We start from the raw sequence: 25,182 nt of genomic DNA, 5'->3' as shown, positions 1-25,182 counted from the left end.
TTTAATTAGTTGAGCTCTTCGTCCTCAAAAGAGTACTTAAATGGACATACGTGAATTAGGCCAGTTGACCAAGGCAGTTTAATTAGTTGAGCTCTTTGTCCTCAAAAGAGTACTTAAATGGACATACGTGAATTAGGCCAGTTGACCAAGGCAATGTGCCTCATTGTACCCGAATTCAATCCCCGTCCCGAACATCACTCTTTCAAAAAGAAAAAGGTACTTTGATGGACTCTCTAATTAATGAAAAACAATGTCTTTTTTATAGTGAGTAGTTTCTAAGCTTCTGTTGTTGAGATGATTATGTAACGATAAAAAACTTTGCAAATAGGCCTATCCATTTGTGCCCAAGCTTGAAAATGTTGCTCGATTTAATCTGAACAATATTTACAGTCAACTTTATTACTCCTCATTAACGAGGACAGGAAAGTGAACTATCTGTTCTTTTATAAGCCAGGTACAGTAAGGCAACAAAGAGAGTTAAGGCTACAGATAAAATAAGGAAAAAGAAAAGAAACCTATTAAGCAACTACAAGTCAAATGGATCCGAGTTCCAGTTGATACATGTTGGCTGAAGTTGTTATTGTGGTTTGATAAAACTGAAATATGACATTGATTTTCCTTGTTCCTATGCTTGTGCTCCGAGTTCCAGCAGAAGAGTGTTGTTGATAGCATTCGCTGCTGGACCAAGAAATTGAATCGGACCTGATCAAAAGTGAAAATGGAGTAATTCAGAAACCCGGCATTTATATTCCATAAACCTCCACGTCTAAGGCACAATCCATACTACTGAAATAGGAGCCAAGCTGGGATATGGCAAAAGAAGAAGGGTTATGACAAACCTGGATTAACATAACGATTCTTAAGCGCCCACTCGTCACGAAAAGATGCAAATTTTTTGAATGGAGCGCCTGAAATTCCACCAGGAAAGAAATTAAGAAAGTTTTAAGCAGTGTACCATGTTACTACAGAAGATAATTGCTGGCAGGAGGCATCTTCAATTTATAGAGGCAATAAGATAATAAAAGTTCAGAAAAATGTTTACCTTCAAGTTCCACCATTGCTTTCTTAATCACAGGCTTGAACTTCCCTGCAAAATTAAAACTCTCAAATTTTAAATATGCTTTGATTGGGTTCATGATAAGGGCATTTCTAGGTTCTTAACTCAAAATGCTTCAGTATCATGATGTGTCACTGAACATATCGGTGGTTCAGATCTTGGGGTGAAGAGTCTAGTAATAAACATTATATAAGAACATAACAGGTTTTGGAGGGAGTAGTTAGCCTAAATTGAATGGTGAAAAGGTGAGTGGCGATGTACCATGTCTCCGTTCCACATCCATTAAAGAAGTCAGTGCTGTTCCCCCAACTGTCCATTGCTCCACTGGAGCAGCCAAATTTCCCACCTGCATACACAATTTAAATTAGGCAAACACTTGGGAGTTACAAACACAGAAAGAAACTAACTTGATTAACTAAGAAAAATGAAAGAATAAATAGTTGATACTAAAACAATTATAACTTACAGAGGAAATCAACCCAGTCTTTCCAGAATGAAGGAGGGCTCCAGCACCAAAACCCAATGCATAGCAGTAGTTTGCATCAAAGTTCGTAGGCAAACCACATCTACCCTCATAACTACAAAGTAAAACATTAAGTATCATATAATATCTGATACCAGGAACAAAACATACGGCAATATGATCCACGGTATCTTCTATGAAACATTACAAAAAATGAGAACTGAAGGAACCAGAGGCACAAATATGTTGGTACCCGAAGAAGTGGGTCTTTCCTAAGAAGTCCCGCTTATATTTACCCTCCTGCTTCCGCTTGTCCAGTTCAGTTTCTACCATCTGAAGGAGCATCTTTTCTGTCTCTATTTTGGCAACCTAAATTCTTAACATTGTGTAAGACTTAGGAAAATGCAATATTCCAACAAAGTCCAACAGATATGGGGCAAAGATATGACAATAAATAGAATATACCTGCACATTCCCATGTGGATCTCTTTCAAGCAGTAGTTGCTCCTGAATTGTTGGAGGCAAAAACTCGAAAAGCTCATGAGATGGGGTCTGGAGTTTCTTTTTCCACACCCCTGCTTCATCAACAACATCATGAGCTAATATTTCATTAAGCTCTGCAATTAGTTGCTGTACCTGCAAGTTTTATGGTAACACCAAAAGAAAAAAACAACTATAAGAAATCCCCAGCTGTCAAAAATATGAGAATAAAGCAAGTTATATCATCTCACGTTATTCAAAATGATACCTCCGGAATAAAATCAATCAGGCCCTCTGGTATAAGTATGACACCATAATTAAATCCAAGTTCTGAGCGTTTGCAGATTATATCTGTTATATAGTCTGTTACACTCTTGAGTGTCTGCTTCTTGGCAGCAACCTGCCGTGAAACGAAACATTGTGAAGTCACAACAGTATAAGATATATAGAAACTAAAGGTTTAACCCTGCGTTCTTCTAATTATAAAATGGATGTATGGAAATGAAACCTAAAAAATTATCAGTAGCCCCTCAAAACTTCAAGATATTTTCTTCCATATCTCACTACATGTGAAGAAAAATTTGAGGACCCAGAAAAGGCAATATCAGCAGGCACATTTCTAGATGATAAGTCACTACCTCTCAGTTCGCATTTAATTAATCAACAAGTCAACAGAGAGCCAATAACTTTGGAGCATAATTTGAAAAGTGATTAAAAAGAATAAAAATATAAAAAGAGAGCTTGGCCTATCAAAAAGTTGGAAGTTGGCTAGAATCATTTTCAATTATATTGTAGCTAATTGGCAGAGAGAAAAGGATATTAGAAAATACTTCTTCCCCAATAATTGTAACGTTTGGATGAGTCTCCAGAGCACATTCCAAGGTTATATGAGAAGCTGCACGCCCCATAAGCCTTACAACTGCAGAAGTAGACAATTAGGAGAACAATCAAGAATAAACATTCATGGTATGAGTTCATATGCATGGCAGGGGGCTAAACACATCACATTACAAAAATCAGGTTGTGCAACAGAAGTGGCACTCCTATAATTGGATAAAAATAGAGAAAACCAGATTCTATATACTAATTCACCTAGCTATAGTTTAGGTAAAGATGGATACTTTTTATTATTATTTCTCCCCCAATTTAACCAATGGTTACTACTAAAATAGGACTTAAAAATCACAAATTTCAGGATTGGCTTGGAGAACCTGCTAGCTTTCCAATACAATGAACTTGTCTTGAAGTAGGTCACTTCAATGTTGAATTTCAAGTACTGTTTGCTAATACTCACCCTTAATCTATAAAAATAAATATGTAATGTGATTCCTAAAATTTAAAATAAAATTAAAAAAAGTAATGTGAAAAACTGATAATTTTGTAAAACATTTCCTCACAAAAACAACAAATAAAGCATGACATAGTCCGAACTTTATTCTTTTGCAACCAGAGCACTTACAATGGTAGTATTTCCCAGTTGAACGGGCATCTGTCATTACATTACCAATCATTTCTGAATATAACTGCATGTTAATTCACACACACAATTGTGAAAAATATTGCACTGACATAACAAAAAGGATACATTGTACAGCATAAAGTTGGTTGTATCACAACATCAAATGATAACCTAAGAAGTACCTTGCATGCAGTGTCAAATCCAAAACTGACAGGCACTTCTTTGCTTTTCAGATCACCATCAATGGTTTTTGGACATCCAATTACCCGTGTCTTGATATTTTTACCCCTAAAAGTTAATAGCATAAGAGATATATCTGGATGATTATACAAGTGTAAATACTAAAGCATATGAACATAATCTCTAAAGAAACTAAGGAATTGCATAAATGCATAGACATAGCAGATCATTAACTTGAGGAGGGATAACTTGTACCTGAAATGTTCAGCTAGAAGGCAAGCATTAGTATTTGAGTCATCCCCACCAATGACCACAAGCCCATCCAAATCAAGCGTCTTTGCTGTTTCTTCTGCTTGCTTAAACTGGAAGGCATACAACCAAACTTCATTACCATATATCTAAAATCTGATCCAGGAGAAGACAATCTGTACAGAAATGAATTTGATAAGCATGTGATCAATTTTGTAAGAGCAATTAAGTAACCTGTTCGGGAGTTTCGATCTTGTCTCTGCCGCTAGCAATCATGTCAAAGCCACCCTGTCAAAAGAGTCTGTGAGAAACAAATTTCTGAAAGTAAACTTGTCAAACATGCTGCAAACTAGATCAAAGTCTTTTACAAAGAACATATTATAGAAGAGCAACCTACTTGGCCAAATATTTCTTACCACACAAGAAAGGAAAGAGTGCAGAAGATTAATTGATAATCACAATACAGAAACAAAGACTACCTGATTTCTGTAAGGATACACAAATTCCGCAGACAATTCAACATATTTACCCTTCATGATACCTGCCGGACCACCCTTAAATCCATACACTGTACTTCCACTAGTGCGGTGCTGTAAGTAATCTAACCACAAATACGGGAAAAAATAAATTACTGAAATTATTTATTGCAACGTTTTAACTGAAGTTAAAAGTTGTCTAAAGCAAAGCCAGAGCCTGACCAAAAATCCCAGAAATGACATTGTGTCCACCAGGAGCCTGTCCTCCAGAGAGAACCACTCCAATCTTCAAACTTGTATCCTTTGAAAGTACTGAAGAACCACCTGGATTTAGCACTGCTGAGGGCTGTCCAAATAGGTTAGGAAACAACTTGGCTATCTCTTCTGAAATTACATTGAACAAAATCATATTTAAAAAACAATATGGAAATCCAATTATCACATTATAGACCAAGTCAAATTTCAGAAGAACAGTCCATGAACTATGATATATGACTTAGAGGGAATTTTAAAAAATCTCCCATATATCCCATTTTAAGAAAAAGTTCAGAACTTCGTATCAGTCTGGTTTTGGAAGACTGGCTGCATTAATTAACAAGTATTTTTTTAGCAATTGTAGTAATTGGGTCTTCAGGATGAAACCTGACAGACGTAAACAACATGTAAACCAACCGGACAGTCGCCGATCATATACATAAGCGAAACGTACATACATGCACAGTGCCCAAATAACATAGACAATAAGACATAGCTTGTGTAATAAATGAAGTGCATAAACAGTTGATAAAACATTAAAGAGGGACCTGGGTTTCCAGCAGCAGAGCTTTTAGGGCCATCGACGACGCTGAAGGAGCTTTTGAGAACAGAAGGGAGAGGAAGCGAAACGTCGAGACGACTGGCCTGGACCTCGCTGTACGAAGAGGTCAATCGACCAGGCACCGCCTTGAGGTTGACAGAGGACGAGGACATGATCGCCTTCAAACTGAGAGAGACTGTGAGAATGAAGAAACAGATAGATGGGTTTCGGAGCGGTGCTGGTTTTGGCTTTTGGCTTGTGAAGCGGAAAGTTGCTTTATGGATAATGGAATCTAGTATACAGCTTGGTATGTAGTCAAGCTTTTATTATTATTTTAGTACCCAAAGAAAAAAGTAATGTTGTGATCAATGACACTAGTAAACTGTTTGTTTTATTAATCTAAGATCATTTTTAAGTCCTTAAGTGGGCGGTATTATAGGATAGAAAAGCCGATTGACGCCTGAATGAATATGTATTGAATTTAGTTAAATGTGGGAAATTGGAGCAAAGAATCAATCATCTTATTGAGGAACTTGTGACTACTAATCTAAAACCACAAATTCTATTTGTGCATTTGGGATTGGTTGGCAACCTCCCAGGAAAGGGATGTCAATTGCTCAACTCTGTTTTGGTTTTACAGGCTGGTTAGTATTTGCCTTATTTCAAAAAGAAAAAAAAGAAGGTGAATATTGCATTGGGTTGGAAATATATGTTGGGCTTGGTGATAGACCCAAACAAAAAGGCCCCCAGTACCAGCTACGCCTACAGAGCAAAGGAGCTAAATCAACGTCACCACTCAGTCTTCTTCTACACAAGGAAAGGCGCTATCCCTCGCCGCCGTCATCACAGGTAACAACTCCGTCGAAAAACACAGTTGAGGTTATATATATATATATATTTTCTCTCTGTTTCTTCCTTATTTTGAGTTTGTTTATCTGCTCTTTTATATTTTTCTATGCTCTCGTTTTTTGTTTAAATTTAGTTATAGTTCGTCCATTGCTGGTAGACGTTGAATCTAACATTGAAAAATCTGATTTTGGGTGATATGAAGATGAAAAGGTTTGTTCTTGAGAAGATTGAGCTTAGTCGACAACGGGCTTAGTTTCCTTCCACCTTTAGAGATTATACAACATCGTAATTTGTTGCATTTGTTCAATTCTAGGATTAAGTGATCAGAGATTAGGATAATTTAATAATTTCAGTGGAAAGCATTAACTTTTTAAAACTGGGTACTAATCCAAGTTCATGAAAATTCAGCTTAGTCTCCATTTTTCCTTTTTTAATGGATCGTTACATGATGTGGTGGCTTTGTTTGAACCGTGAAGTGGGTTGTGGTAAAATGGAGAGAAATTAGTGTTTCAAGGTCACTGAGCTTGGTTTACAAGTGGGTCCTTGTTATGCTTTTTTTGTTCAATGATTTATCAACAAATGTTCGGAAATGCTAGAAAGAGGGGACGATAAATAAATGGATTCTAATGTAATCGAGGCAGATAATTTGCATTAGCCAGTTTTTAATATTTTGATGTTTATCTTTGCAATGCTGCTTTAATAGTGCTTGAAACCCTTTAAGCAAAGCTATACCATTTTCTAGTAAACTGGAAATCTTCTATAGATAAATAGTAAGCTATGTTTAACGGCACGATAGAACTTGTCTTCTTTTTGCATAGACTTTCTGTCTTCCCAATTTCTTATGATTATCTTCTTTTTGGACCTTTCTTCATTCTAATGCAGCCATGTATTAGTAAATTTTACATATATTGAAGTTATGGCTTAGGCACCACTTTGGGATGTGTAGGTCGGAGAAGAAATGAATGCTTTCAAGGCTTTTAAAGCCAGTGTCCCAATTGCATGGAGCCCTAATCTATATATAACTTTGGTAAGGGGAATCCCAGGAACCAGGAGACTTCACAGGCGTACTTTAGAGGCATTACGTCTCCGCAAGTGCAACCGAACTGTTATGCGATGGAACACTCCTACAGTTAGGGGAATGCTCCAACAGGTTTGATATAAGCTCACAGTGGATGCATTCATGGATTAAGGCATCTCTCCTGTCTGTAATTGATAATGTTAGCATGTTATGTTTTCACACAGGTTAAGAGATTGGTCGTGATTGAGACAGAAGAGATGTATAAGGCCCGCAAACAAAATTTGGAAAACCACCGAGCTCTACGTCCCCCTTTGGTCATAAATCACCTACCTGCTTCTGCAAGTGGTTCTTCTTAATAGCATATGTAATTGTTTAGAGGTCAGCTTTCAGCTTCTTAGATATGTGCCTCTTGATTGAGGGGACTAATTTTCCTATAGTGTATTTTTTATAAGCAGCCAAAGCTGGATCCAGTTGTTTATCAATTTCTATGTTTGGCTTTGTACCTCAAAATTTGCTGTGGTTCTGAACTAGTGAATTCATACTGAAGCAAGTACTATTGCAACTAAGCAGGGCTTCTATTTGCATATGCAGTACGGTGGATGGTTTGATTTGATGAATGGCTGATTTTCAGACTTGCGTCATGGATCTGTTGTTGTGCTGCATTTTTTTTTTTTTTGGGATAAATAAAAATCTATTATCACATTGCATTCTAGATCACACCGTATTTAAGTTTTAGACTGAGAGACTGCAGACCAAAATAGGATTAAATATCTAATAGGGATTAATAAGCATGATACAAATTATCTTATCTTTTTTTTTTTTCTTTTCTAGTTGTTTAGAACCAGTATTACACAAGATCCTTTTGGAAGCATACGTTCTAGGGTCCTTCCTTTGCCTCAATTCTTATTATCTCTGCCATCTCTTCAACTCTTATGTCATTTGAGCTCTTGTGCTCCTTTTTGAAACTATCGTTAGGGCTACCATGCTGCTGGCCTTTGTACTGGTGTCTCATTGCAAACGCAAGAAACGCTAAGAAATTTAAAGCTCCGAGCACTGCGAGCAGCAAGTAGAAGTAATCCACCCTTCCCTTGTTCAAGTTACTCCTCAGCCAGCTCTTCTTAGTCACTTTGTCCACCACAGTCACCAACAGAGTGCTAACATAGAACCCCATTGAGATGGTGCTTAAGAAAAGCCCTGTGCTCATGGACTTCATCCTGTCCGGTGCCTCTCTGATGAAAAATTCAAGTTGTCCAACATAGACAAAAGCTTCTCCAGCACCCACTAGGAAGTATTGTAGGACAAGCCAGAAAGCACTTATTTTGGTATTTTGGTGAACAGCGAATTCCCTTCTTTGTTTCTCTACTATTGCTGCAGCAATCATAGCAGCCATTGATAAAACGAGTCCAATTCCAATCCTCTGAAGGCTTGTTAATCCTTGGGCAGTGTTGGTGAGTTTTCGAGCAATGGGGACAAAGAGTTTCTCGTTTAAGGAAGTAAACAGGAGAATGGTGATGAAGAGAAAGGCAGAGAAAGAACCCGCAGGGATAACAAAGGAGCCTATTTTTCGGTTCATGAAGGTGGCTTGTTCAATGGTGAAGGTAGTCATTTGAGAGTAGACTGTCCAAAAGAGGATACATGTCGACCAGACTGGCATGAGCTTGAAAACCAGTTTCACCTCTTCAACTTGGTTCACTGTGGATACTATCCATGGGTTGCTTCTGTTTCCTTCAGCAGAAGCATATTCATCTAGGATTGCAGCTTTGTCTAGACACCTAACCATTCACGTGCATAGGGAAACAAAACCTTTGTCAATGGCAGTGAAGAACCTTAATGAGAAAGTGATGGTTTTAGTTGGATTTGATGCATGATATTACATGGTTCATGACTTTCTACATAAATCTTAGATACATTAGATGATTTACATAAACTTACTTGAGCCTGTGTGTGTGGGGGATCTTGGCTTCTTGGTATTGATTCAAAAGGCTTGGATGAGCAGGATAAGGATAAGCCCTCTTCTTCCAAGCCAAAAATATCACCCTCCATATGACAGTTAAAGGGCTGCCTTGAGGCTTATGGAATCTATAAAACGGCGTCCCGGAGAGCAACACAACAAGTGCAATGATCATCGCCCCTGCCGATATTCCATAACCCAAACCCCTGCCAACATTATCTTGTACATACACCAGCACAATAACAGCAAACAGAGAGCCAATGCTAATGCCAAAGTAGAACCTGTTGAAGAAGAAGATCATGGACTTCTCTTCCCTGGGGTCTCTGGCATCAAATTGATCAGACCCAAAACCTGAGACATTGGATTTTATACCACCACCACCTAGTGCTGTAGTATATAAAGCAGCATAGAGCAGAGCTAATTGCTTTCCATTGGCCTCAATACATTCATGGTGTTGCTTTCTGTAGTCATCACATGGAGGTGGTCTCATGCTAGGAATGGATGTTGCCAATGTCAACAAAATTATCCCCTAAAGCAAGAAAATTCAGATTTTTCTTTTCTTTTCAAAATAATACAGAATTGGACTTGTAAACCAAAGTGACTGAAAACTTACCAGACCAGTTATTGTTGCAGAAAGGGCAACAGTCAAGTACCTTCCCAGTTTAGCATCTGCTAGAAACCCACCAAGGAGGCCAAGGAGGTTCAAAGTGCCCATGAAATTGGTCACTATGGTCGCAGATTTTGCAGAAGATATATGCAAATTTCCAACCAAGTAAGTTACTAGATTCATAGATATGCCCATCACACAGATCCTCTCAGCCAGTTCAATTCCTGCAGCATGGTGATCGTTTAGTTAGCATTAAGCATGGGATTAAGAAGAGAAAGTTTGAGTGGAAGTTAGAATAAAGCACCCAAAATAAGCCCTGCAGCAAGCCATCCACCGGTTTTGGACTTGTCCACAGGGTTCCCTCTAAAATCCACCACAGCTCCATCACTTGCACCTTCTTTCTCACCATCCCTTGGTATCAAAACCTGTTGAAATGTAGGGAAAAAAAATTGTTTAAAAAATCCAAAAGAGGGAACTCATTGAAATTTCGAGTTTCTGGTATGATATTTGAGTTGTTTGAGTTAGTATGTAGCTACCATCTTTCAGCAGAGAGAGAGAGAGAGAGAGAGAGAGAGATTTTTCTCCTTTAGGATTTGCAGCAGAGCAGTAGAAGCATGACAGTGCGTGTATGATTGGGGTTATATATAGCACTGTAAGGACTGTGTTTTACTGGCTTTGTCATCGTCTCCACAATTTCTAGTGGTTAAGAGCAGCTGAGCTACACCACATTTTTGAAGCATGTGAACACTTTTAACATACGTATATATGTTTTGTGGTTTCTATGCTTGCAACCCAAAAAATGGAAAGTGACACTCCTTCTGTCCTTCCTTCCTCTCCATCATTGCGAAATTGAGAGTTGATAAATTCAAAACAAAAGCACCTAAGCTATACGACACACCTAAAGAGCAGTAGATTTTTGTACGGGACTCATCCACATGCTAAGGCTACTTTTTGTCGTATGGATAATCAAATGGTCCACACTTCGTATGTTTTCATGTAATCACTCATAAACTATACGTATCAAGTAAACTCGGATATTTTCACGTCGACAAAAATTAAAAAGTAATTTCTTTGAGGATTTGACAGTTGAATTCTGTTGGTGTAATGGTATAAACTACTATTTTTCACAATTTGGTATATCAGTATATTACGTGCTTGATTTGAATCCTTTTGCCTTTGCAAGCGTTCCAATCTTCTTGACACTTGACCGGTCATAATGTCACATCTGGGATGATCAATAAAACAAAAGCACCTCAATAATAATTTTAACTTTACAATCTTAGAGATATAGCGAAAAAGAATGAGCTACTTTTGTTGGACTGGCCAAAATCGTGTACAGGTGGAGTATCTTTTTCTCCAGATCATGTGACAGTAATGACTCATACCATTTCCTTCTTAGATATTGATTATGGGGGTCCGATTTACTAATTAGCATTGAGCAATCGGACTCAGTAGTGTCTAACTGTTTAAGTTGTCATTGAAGAGACCTTAGTGCTCCATAGGAGGGCTTCTCCAGTATCAGAGAACATCAAACATCGAATATATTAAGTTTAAAGACAATATCGGTGCAATATAAGAGCCGAACCATGTAATTTAGGATTGAACATAATCCGAACATAGTGTAAATTTATGTTCATGTATCAGCTTGAGAATCGGGTAGCTTCCATTTGAACATTACGTGAACCTTTGGCAAAATTTGGCAGCATGTGGTGGGTGTCTATGCATTTCCTGATAAACATGAAAGTCACATACGTTGATCAATGTCCATGGTCTAAAATTGAGAGGTAGCCTATAACATAATGACGGACAATAATATGTGAATCGTAGGGCTGTACTTTCTTTGTAATCTTGGTCTATCCAATCCCCATAGAAAGAAACTTTGGCCCACTTCAATTTCATAATCAATGAAGAGGTCAGATAGAGACACAACTGGAAGTACGAATTCCACCATGTCTTTTTGTGCTTTTGTTTTTAATATATAAGCGATATTCTCGACCATTCTAAATTACTCTAATTTACAAAAATGGGAATTCAAACAATTCGAACTTGGGATTTGAATTTTATACTTCCATTCCCATTTACAGTCTTACTTATTGAAGAATATAAGTTTCATATCGGAAACTTAACTAAATAAAATACTACATATAATAAATAATTTCACTACTAATATCACCGAGATCTTTTGTGATAAAACCTCACACTTATTGAGCTTTGTAGGTTTTATTTTTTTATTTTTTTAATGTGGAGCTTTATACTTAAAAGGTTATGCTATAAACACTTGCAACAATGAAGGGTACAAAATGGGCTAGAACACCTCTGTTCAGCCACCATTACAAAGCCAAAAAAAAAAGGGCTTATAACAAATAAACCCAGCACTCTGTTTCCCCAAACCATATTGTATATCTAATAAGAAGCAACCAAACCCATATTTTGATCCATCTTTTGGACCTCTACCTTTGAAAACTTAGCAAAAACACCAACCAATGGAGCTGTATTATATGTACAGGCCTCAGTCTGCATATAATTGTCCCTTTGGTCCACAAAATTATCTTGACAATCAGGCCCTCCAACCAAAGCCCCAACCAGAACATTTGGGTTAGGCTCTTCCCTGCCATACCAATTGTCATACCCTTGGGTGCACCCAATGAACCCCTTGTTCTCTCTATACGACTCAACAGAGGCTCCTCTGTGGTGCACCCTTTGAGGGTATTTTGGACCATACCCCACCAAGTAGCTCATGTTCATTGGGTTGGAGCCCAAAATGTAATCAATCTGTGATTTTGCAAAATCAAGAACTTCCTCATGGCCCACCATTCCTCCATGGCAGCTGAGCTTCTGGTTTGAGCTTTTGAGGAAATCAGAGTACACTGTTAGGAGGAAAGCAGCTGTTGAAACATACTGCATGTTGTTCCATTGCCTTATGTACAACAGCCCTGCTGGTGTGCGCTCCACATTTTTTGTGTCATTGTTTTTGTTTAGGCATGAGCAGATGTAGTGCTCTGCTTTTGATCTGTATAGCTCTAGAATGTGAGAGTGTCGCTTGTGTTTTTCTTCAATCAGCAACTGCAGATGAAACAATGAACTTGCTTAAGGAAAAAAAACATGATTAGCCCCTAAATATTAGGGTCAATTACTATGAAAATCCAAAATTAATGGGGTAGAGTTTAAAAGGGTCCCAGGGACAAAATATGCATGCATGATGCAACCCATTTGAATCATAGTTCTAGACCATCGCATGTGACCCATGTGTTACATTATTTTTCAGCCATTAACTATTTAGAACCATCTCCAACTGCAAAGAAAGGGATTCGAACGGACGGAATCACTGTTTTATCAAATTGACCTAACTCACGTTTACATCTCTAATTTGAGGGAATCGAACAGACGGAATCACTGTTTTATCAAACTGACCTAACTCACGTCTACATCTTTAATTTGGGTTTTTTTGATATGATGTGGGTCTTTTGATAATCAAACTGGAGAGGCTGTACCTCGTCCAACAGACGAAGAGCCTTAAATGAAAGGATTGTATCCACTCAGTTTCACAAGTAGGCCATCCACATGCAACGTTTTGGGCCCCATTTGCGGAAGGTTGAAGACAAAAACTGATTTAGATCCAGCGATCTTTACCACCATGATGACATCTACTAATCTGAATGCCCGTCGTCTCTACTCAGGGATCGTGGGATGACCTATGTGCGTTCTGTAACCGCTTAGGCTTTGCCACGTGGCACGCCTTTCCTCAGAACTTCCATGCAAAAAAAGCATCAATTTTGGCACATGGCTTTGTGGCAGAAGATTATTTCCTTTAATTTTGTTCTTGTTAAATCCTCGCTATGTGCCTTAATTCGGGCTCACTCCATGGACGAACTTTATAAAGTAAAAGCGTGATGTAAAGTTTCTTTTATTATTTCATGTTTGAATGGTGGAAAAGCCAAATCCCAAAAAGATTTGTGAGGGTAAAATTGAGGCACCTATGACCTAGACAACAACACTCAAATTGAAAATTTGAAAATTTGAAAAGCCAGAAAAATCAAAACTGGCTAGCAACTAGGATCAATTCTAACACTAGATATAAGTTATGGCGTAGTTATTGATCACATTGTTTATCGCATTATTCTCGAATTTTTGTGAGCTCTTAAGAAAAAGATGTGAGACCCACCAAAAATAGTAGACGCCGCACTAATTTTGTGGAAAACTAGAATACACCTCATTTTCATATATTTTAAAATAAAAATATGATTCGTAAATATGATACATAATGAGAAAGTTTACTTACCTTAGAGGCAACGAGTTGAAGACCAGCGTACTTAACGTCCCAACTGAACTCTGTAATTGCCCAGCCAATGCCACCAAAGCTATGAGCCTTGCTAATAACGTACTTCAAATACTTCTCATTGTCGGTGGCCTTGTATAGCCACAAAGCTGCCCACAACAACTCATCCTTGAACCCACTCACCGACGCGTAGTAGCTCTTCACTACTCCCAAGCTCCCATCATACTTGTCCCTATACTTGTCCCCAAACTCAAACAACTACACAACACCGTACAGACAAAAAAAAATATCTACTTAAGCGTTTCAAACCTCACTTAGTACACTATTATTTTAACCTAATTAATTGGACCAATTAGCTAGCTCAAAATTTTTAATTAGAGTACCTGTTGGGCATGGTGTAGGAGTAGGTGGGCATAATGTGGGTTAGTCTTCTTGAACACTAGGGCTGCTGCGGCCATTGCCGCAGCAGTCTCCCCGGCGAGATCTGACCCGGGATGGGTCTCGTCAATCTTGTAGGCTTGCCTTGATGTTGTCATGTCCTCCGGCCGTTGCCAACAGTAATGATCAGTGTCGCCATCACCCACCTAGGCATGTGACAACAATTGAATAATTAATTACATGTGCCCAAACAGAAGTTTAGGGCTAATTTAATTAATTAATTCAATGTGTGCTGCTAGGTAATTAAAGGAAAGTAGCAAAAATTAATAATTAGATGTACCTCAGCCCATAACACATTGGGACTGGTGTGAGCCTTGATGAAGTAATCGGTGCCCCACTTTATTGCCTCCATTGCATGCTCCAACTCACCGGCGGCGGCAATTTGTTGCCGGAATTCAATGACACTCCAAGAGAGCATCGTCACTGTAAATGCCATTGGAAGCCCAAACTTGACGTGGTCACCTGCATCATAATACCCTCCTACCAAGTCCACCTACACAAAATACACATATAATTAACCAGCCATAAATTAACACTTACCCTCTACCCTCATTCATACTTAATTTTTTAAGTAGGAAGTTAGTGAGCGGTTGAAATGACAATTTTGGGCATGCATACCCCTTGTTCTAGGCCATCTGTGAGGCCGGAATGGTCACGCCAGGTGACCCTCTGGTTATAGGGCAGGCGGCCGGAGCGCTGTGATTCGAAGTAGAGGAGGCTCTTTGAGAGGGCATCTGTGTAATTGAAGGCTTGGGAGGTGGTGGAAATGTTGAGGGTGATGAGCAGAAGAAGAAGAAGATACAATTGTACAACAAAAGTGTTTGATTCTTTTGAAGCTCCACAATGGTGCGGCTTCGTCTTCTTCTCCATCGTATCTGTCTCTCTCCCTCCCTCTCCTCTCCTAAAGACCCTTTTGTTGTGAAACAGTGAAACGGAAATGGGAAAAGCTCTCTCTCTCTCTCTCTCTCTGTCACTTCCAGAACTACTTTGTTTGTGTACTAAAATTGTGTGTAAGAGTTGATAGGTGTCCTGTGCATGTAGACTTTCACATGAGATGAGTGTGGCTTTTTATTAGTCCAGCACAACACAAAGCGTGATTTTTGCAACGGTTTGACACTCTTTTTCTGCTATACAAAATACAAAGAAGGGGCATGGATTGTGGAAGGCTTTATGTAATGAGTAATACTACTCAAGCCAACAACTTAATATCAAAATTTGTTAGATCTTAATTGATGTGACAGTATTTTATTTGTTTATTTTCGATTTTATTTGAAGTAATTATGTTATTATCTTAACTTTTTATATCTCGATTGATGTGACAATATTTTATTTGTTTATTTTCAATTTTATTTGAAGTAATTACATTATTATTTTAACTTTTTAGATCAAAATTGATGTGATTTCATTCTTTTGTTGTCAAAATATGTGATTTTTTTTATCTTTTCAAAATATATGATTTTATTCTAAGTATAACTATATATAAATGTTTTTTTCCCTTAATTTTTATTTTGAAGGACTACATAAACTAAAAATCGTGCTACTAGACAGCAAATTCATTAGTGGAGATGCACCAGATTGTCTTAATTTTGTTGTTCGACCGCTCCATTATTGTAATTGCCTTTTATGGCTAGTTTGTTTTGGCCCCTTGTGGCTAATGGCTTTTTTAGCTGAATTATGAATGCAATTCTAGAATTTCTCCACACAAAAAAAAAAAAAACAAATTCATGAACCATTACTCCAAATTGGCATATTATTGTTGTGGAATTTTGACAGATAGGCAGAGAACCATTGGGTTAAGTAGCCCAACACATGATTGAAGACTCATAAAAGTATGTTACAGTGGTTCAAAGGCCAATGAATTTTCTAAAGACCGATTATATTTTGTAAGATCCATACATTGATGCATAAATTGTTTGGTGTAAAATACTGGTGATGCAGGACCATGGGGTATAGCTTACAAGTTTCTTTCCGAGTATATAATTCTGGGTCCCGGACATCTTGGTCTCTAGGGGGAGGGGAGGTGCCAAGTTGTCTTCATAAATGCCTTGGGCAGGGTTCTTCTCAATGTTGTCTTGTAAATAACTAAATCTTCATCATCACATAGGTTGACAATAATTTATAGGGTCACGATTTGGTTTCGAGTTCGAATTAATAATCTCATAACATAACATAACAAACCGAATCATTTCATTAAGAAAAAGAATATATTTCTATGAAGGCAGGGCCATGGACTTTGTTATTGATTACAGCAATCAATCAAGAATGATGGTGGTGGTCTTTGTATGGTATCATATCATATCATAATCATGGTGTTTAGTAGAAAAGCTTACGAATTAGAGCAAAATTAAGGAAAGTGATTACTGTTTACATGAAAGCTATCGTCAGAAACCATAAACTGGCAGGTTGGAATGGGCGTGTTCCTAAAAAGCAGAGCAATTCCGGAAATCTGGTAGTGCTTAAATTGCTAATTTGATCATTAGCTCTGGTGGAATAATGTGCGATACGGCCGCGTTTTGACTCCGTAGATTATTTGTCGGTGCAACCTCCACGTGTAAGAAGTTGGACCGTACGGGCTGCAGTGCCCAGGTCCGGCTCCTCTTTTTGCGGTGGGACTGGAGGAGTGTCGAAAGCGAAACCGGCTGAGCCGGTCAAATGGAAGCACCGACTGGCAGTGGACCTGGGCGTGTTCCCTCGCCGACATCGCGGGAAAATTACGGAAACGGTGAGTGACGGACCAAATTTGATTTCAACTACAGCACAAAAAATGCGAAACTTCCCACCAAAACAATTGAAACGTGTCTTTAAAAGAAAAAACATTGGAAAGAAAAGTCAATAATTTTTACCCTTTGTGTTTCTTTCGAAATGCACATTTTCATGACTCGTGAGACTCTCTTGACTGATGACTCTATTTGACTCCCCTCTCCTCACGGCGCGACTATGCCAAAATAAGTTGACTTTAATTTGCTTTCATGTAGCATCTTGTTTGACTATTTATATTTGACTAAAATTAAAAGATTTCATTGTAATAGTTTCCCACAGTTATGGGCTATTTGATAACTATTCCATGTTAAGTTTTAAGTTTCACGTTTTTTTTGAAAAACTAAAAATTGAAAACATGTTTTGTAACATATTTTATTTTTCAGTTTTCAAAATCACCCTTATTTTTTAAAACAACTTGAATGTATTTTTTAATTTTGGTTTTTTTTTTTTTTTTGCAGCTCCTATTTCATTCATTAATTTTACATCACCACACATGAAATGCACTTCAATTACCAAAACTTGATATTTGGGACCTCCCGACTTAGATCGGCCTGCTCGATTCTTGCGTTTAGCCATGGACCCAATCCAAGCCTTGGGAACTCCATATTCAAACTTCACTGAAAAATCATCATAATTCCAAAATATTCACAGAAAAATACTATGAACTCTTTGTAACATACACTTGCAATTTATGATATCAAATTCACAATTTGACGCCAAAAAAAATAATTTCATTTCTGACTTTCATATAAAACTGAAAACATAAATAAGTTACCAAACAACTTTTGTTTAGTTTTCACTTTTTTTTAACTAAAATTAGTTACTAAACAAGTTTTAAGTTTTTGAAAATTGAAATGATTATCAAATGAGCCCTTAATAGTCCATGAAATATAGCCTAGCAAGTTAGTAATCCATTGTCCATTCCACAGGCCTATAATCCCTTAGCAAACATTGTTCATTCAAATGTAGCCTATATTAATTTGTTTGCTCAACTAAAAAATATTATCCCTCATTAAAAACTCATGACTTTGACTCTCTACCTTTTCTTATTTTCTCCCAATGTTTTCCTAATTTGTCATCAGTATTCATGTTAACGTCCATCATATCACCCTTTACAATTAGCTAGCCCTAGAGGTAGGTGCAGTGTGGTTCATATGGAGAATGAGTTTTTGGCATATTATATGATTGTGTACATTAAACAAGACTTGCTTACAATATCGATTCAGATGTAATAATAAAATATTTAATTCTCTCAAGAATCGTAGGGCACAATTTGAATAGATTCAATTTCAAATTTGTTGTTAAACATATTTCCATTTTGATAATATGTGTTTTTCTGTTGTTGCATTTAAGATGTATTTATTTTATGTTAAAACTTATTGAAAATTAGTAAATGAAACTATGCACTAACATAGTTTATACTTTTATTTATAGAAAAACTATAGAAATTGTAATTACAAAACAAACAAAAGAATCATTAGATTTTAAGCTAATAACTTTAGCTAGTCCATCCTTTGAAAAATTTATTATTCCATCCTCGAGAAAAATATACACCAATAACAGACATATTGCGATAATGGAAAATTGAACACATCACAGGGGAAAATTTTACAATTCATATAAAATGGGACTTGCTAGACAATTCAGTTGAGGCCGAGTGTGGCTCAACTTATTTAGTTGATTAATGGGCTGAGCTTGGGTTACTAGGCTAATCAGGACCCAATTGAAATACAAATAGAAAGCCCAGACAAGGGAAAATCAGTAGTCATTCAGTCGATCAATAAAATGGGTTGATTGATGGGCCCCTGTATTTATCCCTCCGAAGCTGAGGGACACATGGCGCTTGCTAGCTGACGAGGCAAATTTCTGTTGTGGGTCCCGCCCCCGCGCTTATTCCTCCTGTGGATCACATGCTGTGCATGTGGTGCATGTGGCATTAACAAAATATTTCTTCTGAAATCATCTCGATGATCGCGTTCCTCGAGAAATGAACTTCGTCTCACTCTGCCTACAGTGAACCGATGTGGGTGGCTACAGTACCCCACCAACCGGCGAGCCCGGTTCCGACAATCTTTACCGCCCGTCCAAACCCGAAACTCGTTTGTCAGTATCTTCCGAAACCGAAATCGTTTCGTTTCGGAGCTTTCGGTATCCGGCTCCGCCTTAACAAGTACAAAGTGTCGGCGGTGAAGAAGCAGCTCCCCGAGTTAGAGACTCAGAAACCAGGTCATCTATTCTCAACTCATGCAATTCATATTATGATAATTAGAATATTCACAGTAATTATTATAGTTTTTGGAATTTATGATAAAAAATATTGCAGATAGTGAGAAATTAAGGGTAGGAGAAGAGAAAGGTGAAGGTTTTGATTTGGGATGGTTACCTGCTTTTCCTCACGTGTTTATAGCTTCCATGTCCAATTTTCTGTTTGGTTATCACATTGGGTGAGTCTCTGTCTCTGTAACTTGCAATTACAAGCAAAAGATTCAGCTTTCTGATTAGTTTTAAGTTGGTGTGTGTGTGTGTGTTTTTTTTTTGCAGAGTGATGAATGGTCCTATTGTTTCAATTGCCCGCGAACTGGGTTTTGAAGGAAACTCGATTCTTGAGGGACTTGTAGTGAGCATATTCATTGTTGGTGCCTTCCTCGGAAGCATAGGCTGCGGTTTTATAGTTGATAAACTTGGCTGTAGGAGGACCTTTCAAATTGCTACAATTCCTCTGATTCTGGGTGCATTGATAAGGTAATTTTAACTTTGCTATTCGAATTAGGACTTGGCAGTTTTCCAAGTTCAACATTGTGTCCTTGTTGGTACACAACAATGTATTGTATTGGTGTTGTTCACTTACAGTTTTTTGATGATGGGTCCCTTTCATTTTGTGACAGTGCACAAGCTCATTCCTTGGATGAAGTAATTCTGGGCAGATTTCTTGTTGGCCTTGGCATAGGTGTTAACACTGTTCTTGTTCCAATCTATATCTCAGAGGTATGGGTTGTCTTTGCATACTTTGTTCATGCAAATTTCCAATACAATAATGCTATGTAGTCAAAACCAAGGATTCTGCTACTGCTAGATCTTCCATTTGTAGAGGCTATTAGATAAGAGGGGCGGGTGGGATAGTTAACTTGTTGTCAAATTGTATTTGCAAACCATTGGTTCTGGTCGATAGGGATGATGATCAAGTATGACATATGTAGAATTCTGGGAGAAAGTTATGTAAGTTGACCAAACTACTTCATTCTAGTATTTCGCACTACTAGCATATAGACTTTGCTGAACCTTCAGTAAGTGCTCATTGAGCTTTACCACCAAGCCACCAATACAGTCCCAAATTAGTACGCACTAGATTCATAATTTGACCGGTTAACTTGGATTTCATGCCCTGTGTTTGAGATTGAGATATTGAAGGTTATACCATGCCATACTTTTCCTCTGCATTATATCTACTATGTAGCTGAAGAGAAGTTTACTCATCTATTCCTATTGTATACCTTGCAGATTGCTCCAACAAAATATAGGGGTTCATTGGGAACCTTGTGTCAAATTGGTACATGTCTCGGGATTATATCATCACTGTTTCTTGGCATTCCCTCTGAAAGTGATCCACACTGGTGAGATTCTGTTGACTTATTTTTTCTGGTTTGTGCCTATGACTTGAATGACAAGTAACAGAGAGAGAGAGAGAGAGAGAGAGAGAGAGAGAGAGAGAGAGAGAGAGAGAGTCACTATATATCAGACATTAATAGCCTTCAAAACAATGGACAAAGTTTCTGAGAGATACTGGGATAAAGGAGCCAGAAATAGTTGGGTAGAGAGAGAGAGAGAGAGAGAGAGAGAGAGAGAGTCACTATATATCAGACGTTAATAGCCTTCAAAACAATGGACAAAGTTTCTGAGAGATACTGGGATAAAGGAGACAGAAATAGTTGGGTTTCAAGAGAGCGTACACAATTCTGCTTCCTTCCACAAAGAGTGATACATATGGAATTTGCTTATGTACGGATTTTTGAAGAACAAATTATTATTTCTGGCAATTATTGGAACATTTAGTGTATCAAGCATAAATTTAATCTCTGAACCTGTCAAGTGTCGACTAATATTTTGGCATATCTTGTTTAGGTGGAGGACGATGCTTTATATTGCAAGTATCCCTGGTTTTATCCTCGCTCTTGGAATGCAGTTTGCTGTAGATAGCCCCCGTTGGCTATGCAAGGTAAGATTTTTATCTTTGTAGAAATTATGGCGTTTTATTTTCAAGTGTGTTGTTCCTGAAGCTTTAATATGTTGTTTCTGCAGGTAGGGAGATTGAACGATGCTAAAGCAGTTATAAAAAATGTGTGGGGAGCATCTGAGGTTGAAAAGGCAATTGAAGAATTTCAGTCAGTTATCAAGAATGATGGTAGTGATTTGGACAGCAGCTGGTTGGAACTTTTGAAGGAGCCAAACTCTAGAGGTTGTATCAAGGTGGTGGACTTAGGATGCCAGCATGTAATGGCATCTTTGTGTTGAACATTGTATAAGACTTGCAGCAGTCGCCATTTAGTGTTGCCTTTTGCACATGAAAAATCATCAGAACTAAATTTGAAAACCTTGCCTTATCTTAATCAAAGAGCGATTAATAAGATGAAAAAAATTATAGGGAACTCCTTTGATTGGTCGATGTTATATGCCTCTCTTAATTATATGCAGTTTTTTTATAATCAATTTTCACAAACTTGGGAATTCTTACTTGTGGACTGAGATGATTTTTTCATGGTTGCAGTTGCATTCATTGGTGGTTCCCTTTTTGTACTTCAACAGTTTGCGGGTATAAATGGAGTTCTTTACTTTTCATCATTGACTTTTCAAGATGTGGGAATCACAAGTAGCGCTTTGGCAAGCTTGCTTATTGGAGTTACCAACTTTGCAGGTTTGAGATAGTCTATGTTTGTAAAATGAAAAATGTTTCTTGATCAACCTCTCATTCACATCAATTGTGGTCATTCAGGGGCACTTTGTGCTTTGTACTTGATTGATAAGCAAGGGAGGCAGAACCTCTTGATTGGAAGTTACTTGGGAATGGTGAGCTGTACTTGGTATTAATTCTTGGAGATGAATAGAACATTACTATGCATATAGTGCTGGTGTCTTTGTGAGCGCGATGTCGCTGTTGCATACATTGAACAAAGGAGGGCAACTCTATGTTTCATGAGTTTGAAAATGCAAACATGGAAAATATCAATCAAATGTATTTATTAATGCATATATTTTGTTTAGCAAGGACATGTCCGACTAAGAAATTCTGTCTATGTGCAGGCAGTTTCGATGTTTCTTGTGGTATGTGCTATCAGTTTTCCATTAGATGAGCAACTAAGTGACAACTTATCAATACTGGGAACTGTCATGTAAGCATTTGTTCTCTCTGCAGCATGTAAGATTTCACATATTACAGTTGCAATAAACCGGTAGCCCCTCTTTAACAAAAAATTGTCATTTGTTCTTACTCTTTCTTTTGGGATGGAGGGTAATGCTTTTCATTATCAGGATGGCTAACACCACCAAATACTATGAAGATTTGCTGATGTTTGAATTCTCTATTTATGCTTTCTGTTAAGCAGACACGTATTGTGCTTACTCTATTGATGTTCTTTCTCTTCACATGATTTCGTAGGTACATATTCACCTTTGCAATAGGTGCTGGCCCAGTTACTGGTCTTATCATACCCGAACTTAGCAGCAACCGGTCACGTGGGAAGATTATGGGATTCAGTTTTTCTGCTCATTGGGTAAGCCCTTGAGTTTTTTTCCTTGGCTAATTATTTAAAATAACTGTTATTTTTTCTTTTTGTTCTGTGATTGATTAAGTACAATAGTTGCTATATTTCCAATTTTCAATTGATATGTTGTCATGGCTGAGAGCTACCCAATTATTTACACACGTATTTTTTGGATGATAGTTTGCATTTGGTGCTATTTGTTATATTTATTTGGAACTTTTAATTCAGGTGTGCAACTTCTTAGTGGGTCTATTTTTCCTCGACTTAGTGGAGAAATTTGGAGTTGCTCCAGTTTATGGTACCTTCGGTGCAGTCTCCTTGTTAGCGGCAATATTTGCTACCTACTTTATAGTTGAAACTAAAGGCCGCTCCCTTGAGGAAATTGAAATGTCACTAAGCTCTGATTTCATGTCTAGAGACAAGTGATTGTATGTCGACGCCTGCTGTATCAAGATTACAGAGGACTGAAGTGTTCTGATAATCATAGCTGTCAGTGAAGTTTCTACAGTGGAGATTTTCAAGAGTGACTCTTGGTGTTTCATTCTCCACTCTCCAGGAGTCCAGGCTGCATGGGATAGTCATAACATATAGGAATTTCACATCCAGGCCATTAAAGGATGCCATTTCACTCTGTATCGTTCTTGTTCGGCATTCTGCAAATGTTGTATGGCGGTGTAAGGCTATATTATAATTAATTGTTCAATAGAAATGATTTGTTTCGGTGTTGATTGAAGGTCAGTTTTCATGGTTTCGCATTAACGTTTAAAATTGCATGGGATGTGCATACGCTTGTCACTCTCCGCGGACCACCAGCAACGTTATCAGCTCTGGTGCGATATAACTAGCAGAGGACATAAAGTTTGGGGGGGAAAAAGTCACTTCCTTAATTATTCTTAAATATGCTTTCCAAACATAAGAAGGCATCGGATTCCCACGACTTAAAATGTAAACGGTAAAGCTGCGCGGCTATACGATTTATATATAATTTTAAAAAAGGACGCACTCAGTGCTAGGCATCACGTGTCAAAACAGTAAAGCCGTTCGGCAGTACTATTTTTAAATAAATTAGGAAAAACGAGTATAGCCCTGCGGTGATACTATTTCTTTAAAAAAAATAAAAAAGAATCTAGTATAGCCGGCCGGCTATACTACATACATGTGAAGCCCAGGGCCTATGCGCCACGTGTCAAAAAGGTACAGCCGCCCAGCTGTAGTATTTTTAAGTAAATTAGGAAAAACCAGTATAGCCGTTCGGCTATACTATTTCTTAAAATAAAATTTAAAAAGAATCTAGTATAGCCCACCGGCTATACTATACACACACGAAGACCCACCCAGCGCCTATGCGTCACGTGTCAAAAAGGTACAGCCGACCATCTGTACTATTTTTTTAAAAAAGGAGTATAGCCGATGGCTATACGATTTTTAAAAAAACAGTTAGGAAAAACTGAGCATAGCCGTTCGGCTATACCATTTTTAAAAAAAAAAATATTTAAAAAAAAACCAATCTCTGCGAAAGTTTGCCGACATAGGTCATTTCTTGGTTAATTATTTAAAGTAACTGTTTATTTTTTTTGTTCTTTTTGTTCCCCGATTTAGTGGAACATAGGTCTATTTTTCCCCGATTTAGTGGAGAAATTCGGAGTTGCTCCAGTTTATGATGCAGTCTCCTTGTTAGCAGCAATATTCGCGACCTACTTTATAGTTGAAACTAAAGGGCGCTCCCTTGAGGAAATTGAAATGTCACTAAGCTCTGATTTCATGTCTAGAGACAAGTGACTGCATGTCTGACGCCTGCTGTATCAAGATTACTGAGGATTGAAGTGTCCTGATAATCATAGCTCCCGTTAGTATTCTATGGTGGAGATTTTCTAGAGTGACTCTTGATGTCTCAGTCCCCACTCTCCAGGCTGCATGGGATACTCAAAACATATATGGCATTTCACATCCAGGCCAACAAAGGATGCCATTTCGCTCGGTATCATTCTTGTTCGGCATTCTGCAAATGTTGTACGGTGAAGACTTGCATTATAATTAACCACTCAATATAATTTTTTTGTTTTTGTTTTGGTGTTGATTGAAGGTCAGTTTTCATGGTTTCACATTAAAGTTTAAAATTACATGGGATGTGCATACGCATGTCACTCTCTGCGGACCACCAGCAACGTTTCCAGCTCTGCTGCGATATAACTAAGCAGAGTAGGACGTAAAGTTTGGGGGGGAAAAGTCACTTTCTTAATTATTCTTAAATATGCTTTCCAAACATAAGAAGGCATCGGATTCCCATGAGTTAAAATGTCGACCTCTTAAGGCTGAAAGCATATACCAGCTTATAAAACACGAGCCATGATTTGCACCAATTGGTTG

The 25,182-nt window shown here is 37.8% G+C and overlaps 5 protein-coding genes across 6 annotated transcripts; 2 read left to right on the top strand and 3 right to left on the bottom strand.

Moving 5' to 3' along the window:
* Positions 1-367: 367 nt before the first annotated feature.
* Positions 368-5,471, bottom strand: LOC110771428 (pyrophosphate--fructose 6-phosphate 1-phosphotransferase subunit beta). Of its 2 annotated transcripts, none has more exons than XM_021975724.2 (16): positions 5,168-5,471; positions 4,587-4,700; positions 4,368-4,489; positions 4,123-4,176; positions 3,895-4,001; positions 3,642-3,747; positions 3,460-3,523; positions 2,831-2,919; positions 2,269-2,400; positions 1,986-2,156; positions 1,774-1,889; positions 1,524-1,635; positions 1,319-1,403; positions 1,043-1,087; positions 840-908; positions 368-702 (listed from the first exon to the last, which is right to left on the bottom strand). In XM_021975724.2, exons 1-16 carry the CDS (start codon positions 5,331-5,333, stop codon positions 626-628), a joined length of 1,629 nt encoding a protein of 542 aa, XP_021831416.1. In that variant the 5' UTR covers positions 5,334-5,471; the 3' UTR covers positions 368-625. The 2 variants fall into 2 exon arrangements, with proteins under 2 accessions (XP_021831416.1, XP_021831415.1); XM_021975723.2 differs by having other exon boundaries at positions 4,587-4,748; positions 5,168-5,470.
* A 380-nt stretch (positions 5,472-5,851) lies between these two features.
* LOC110771444 (ribosomal protein L30 family protein) lies at positions 5,852-7,593 on the top strand. The gene is made up of 3 exons (XM_021975742.2): positions 5,852-6,009; positions 6,956-7,159; positions 7,252-7,593. Exons 2-3 carry the CDS (start codon positions 6,968-6,970, stop codon positions 7,381-7,383), a joined length of 324 nt encoding a protein of 107 aa, XP_021831434.1. The 5' UTR covers positions 5,852-6,009; positions 6,956-6,967; the 3' UTR covers positions 7,384-7,593.
* Positions 7,594-7,773: 180 nt separating this feature from the next.
* On the bottom strand, positions 7,774-10,316 carry LOC110771442 (Major facilitator superfamily protein). The gene is made up of 5 exons (XM_021975740.2): positions 10,122-10,316; positions 9,890-10,010; positions 9,592-9,809; positions 8,960-9,507; positions 7,774-8,799 (listed from the first exon to the last, which is right to left on the bottom strand). The coding sequence occupies exons 1-5, from the start codon at positions 10,122-10,124 to the stop codon at positions 7,905-7,907; spliced, it is 1,785 nt and encodes a 594-aa protein (XP_021831432.2). The 5' UTR covers positions 10,125-10,316; the 3' UTR covers positions 7,774-7,904.
* A 1,391-nt stretch (positions 10,317-11,707) lies between these two features.
* Positions 11,708-15,444, bottom strand: GH9B8 (glycosyl hydrolase 9B8). Its single transcript, XM_021975741.2, has 5 exons — positions 14,918-15,444; positions 14,580-14,792; positions 14,245-14,445; positions 13,865-14,119; positions 11,708-12,648 (listed from the first exon to the last, which is right to left on the bottom strand). The coding sequence occupies exons 1-5, from the start codon at positions 15,167-15,169 to the stop codon at positions 11,989-11,991; spliced, it is 1,581 nt and encodes a 526-aa protein (XP_021831433.2). The 5' UTR covers positions 15,170-15,444; the 3' UTR covers positions 11,708-11,988.
* Positions 15,445-18,978: 3,534 nt separating this feature from the next.
* LOC110771431 (Major facilitator superfamily protein) lies at positions 18,979-23,548 on the top strand. Its single transcript, XM_021975728.2, has 12 exons — positions 18,979-19,285; positions 19,383-19,503; positions 19,601-19,801; positions 19,945-20,044; positions 20,558-20,670; positions 21,179-21,272; positions 21,356-21,512; positions 21,822-21,968; positions 22,047-22,120; positions 22,355-22,443; positions 22,710-22,824; positions 23,044-23,548. Exons 1-12 carry the CDS (start codon positions 19,081-19,083, stop codon positions 23,239-23,241), a joined length of 1,614 nt encoding a protein of 537 aa, XP_021831420.2. The 5' UTR covers positions 18,979-19,080; the 3' UTR covers positions 23,242-23,548.
* The last annotated feature ends 1,634 nt before the right edge of the window (positions 23,549-25,182 follow it).

This window comes from Prunus avium, chromosome 3 (genome assembly GCF_965620075.1).
Source record: "Prunus avium chromosome 3, drPruAviu1.hap1.1, whole genome shotgun sequence".
Taxonomy (NCBI): Eukaryota; Viridiplantae; Streptophyta; class Magnoliopsida; order Rosales; family Rosaceae; genus Prunus; species Prunus avium.
This window is presented reverse-complemented; position numbering and strand designations above follow the sequence as displayed.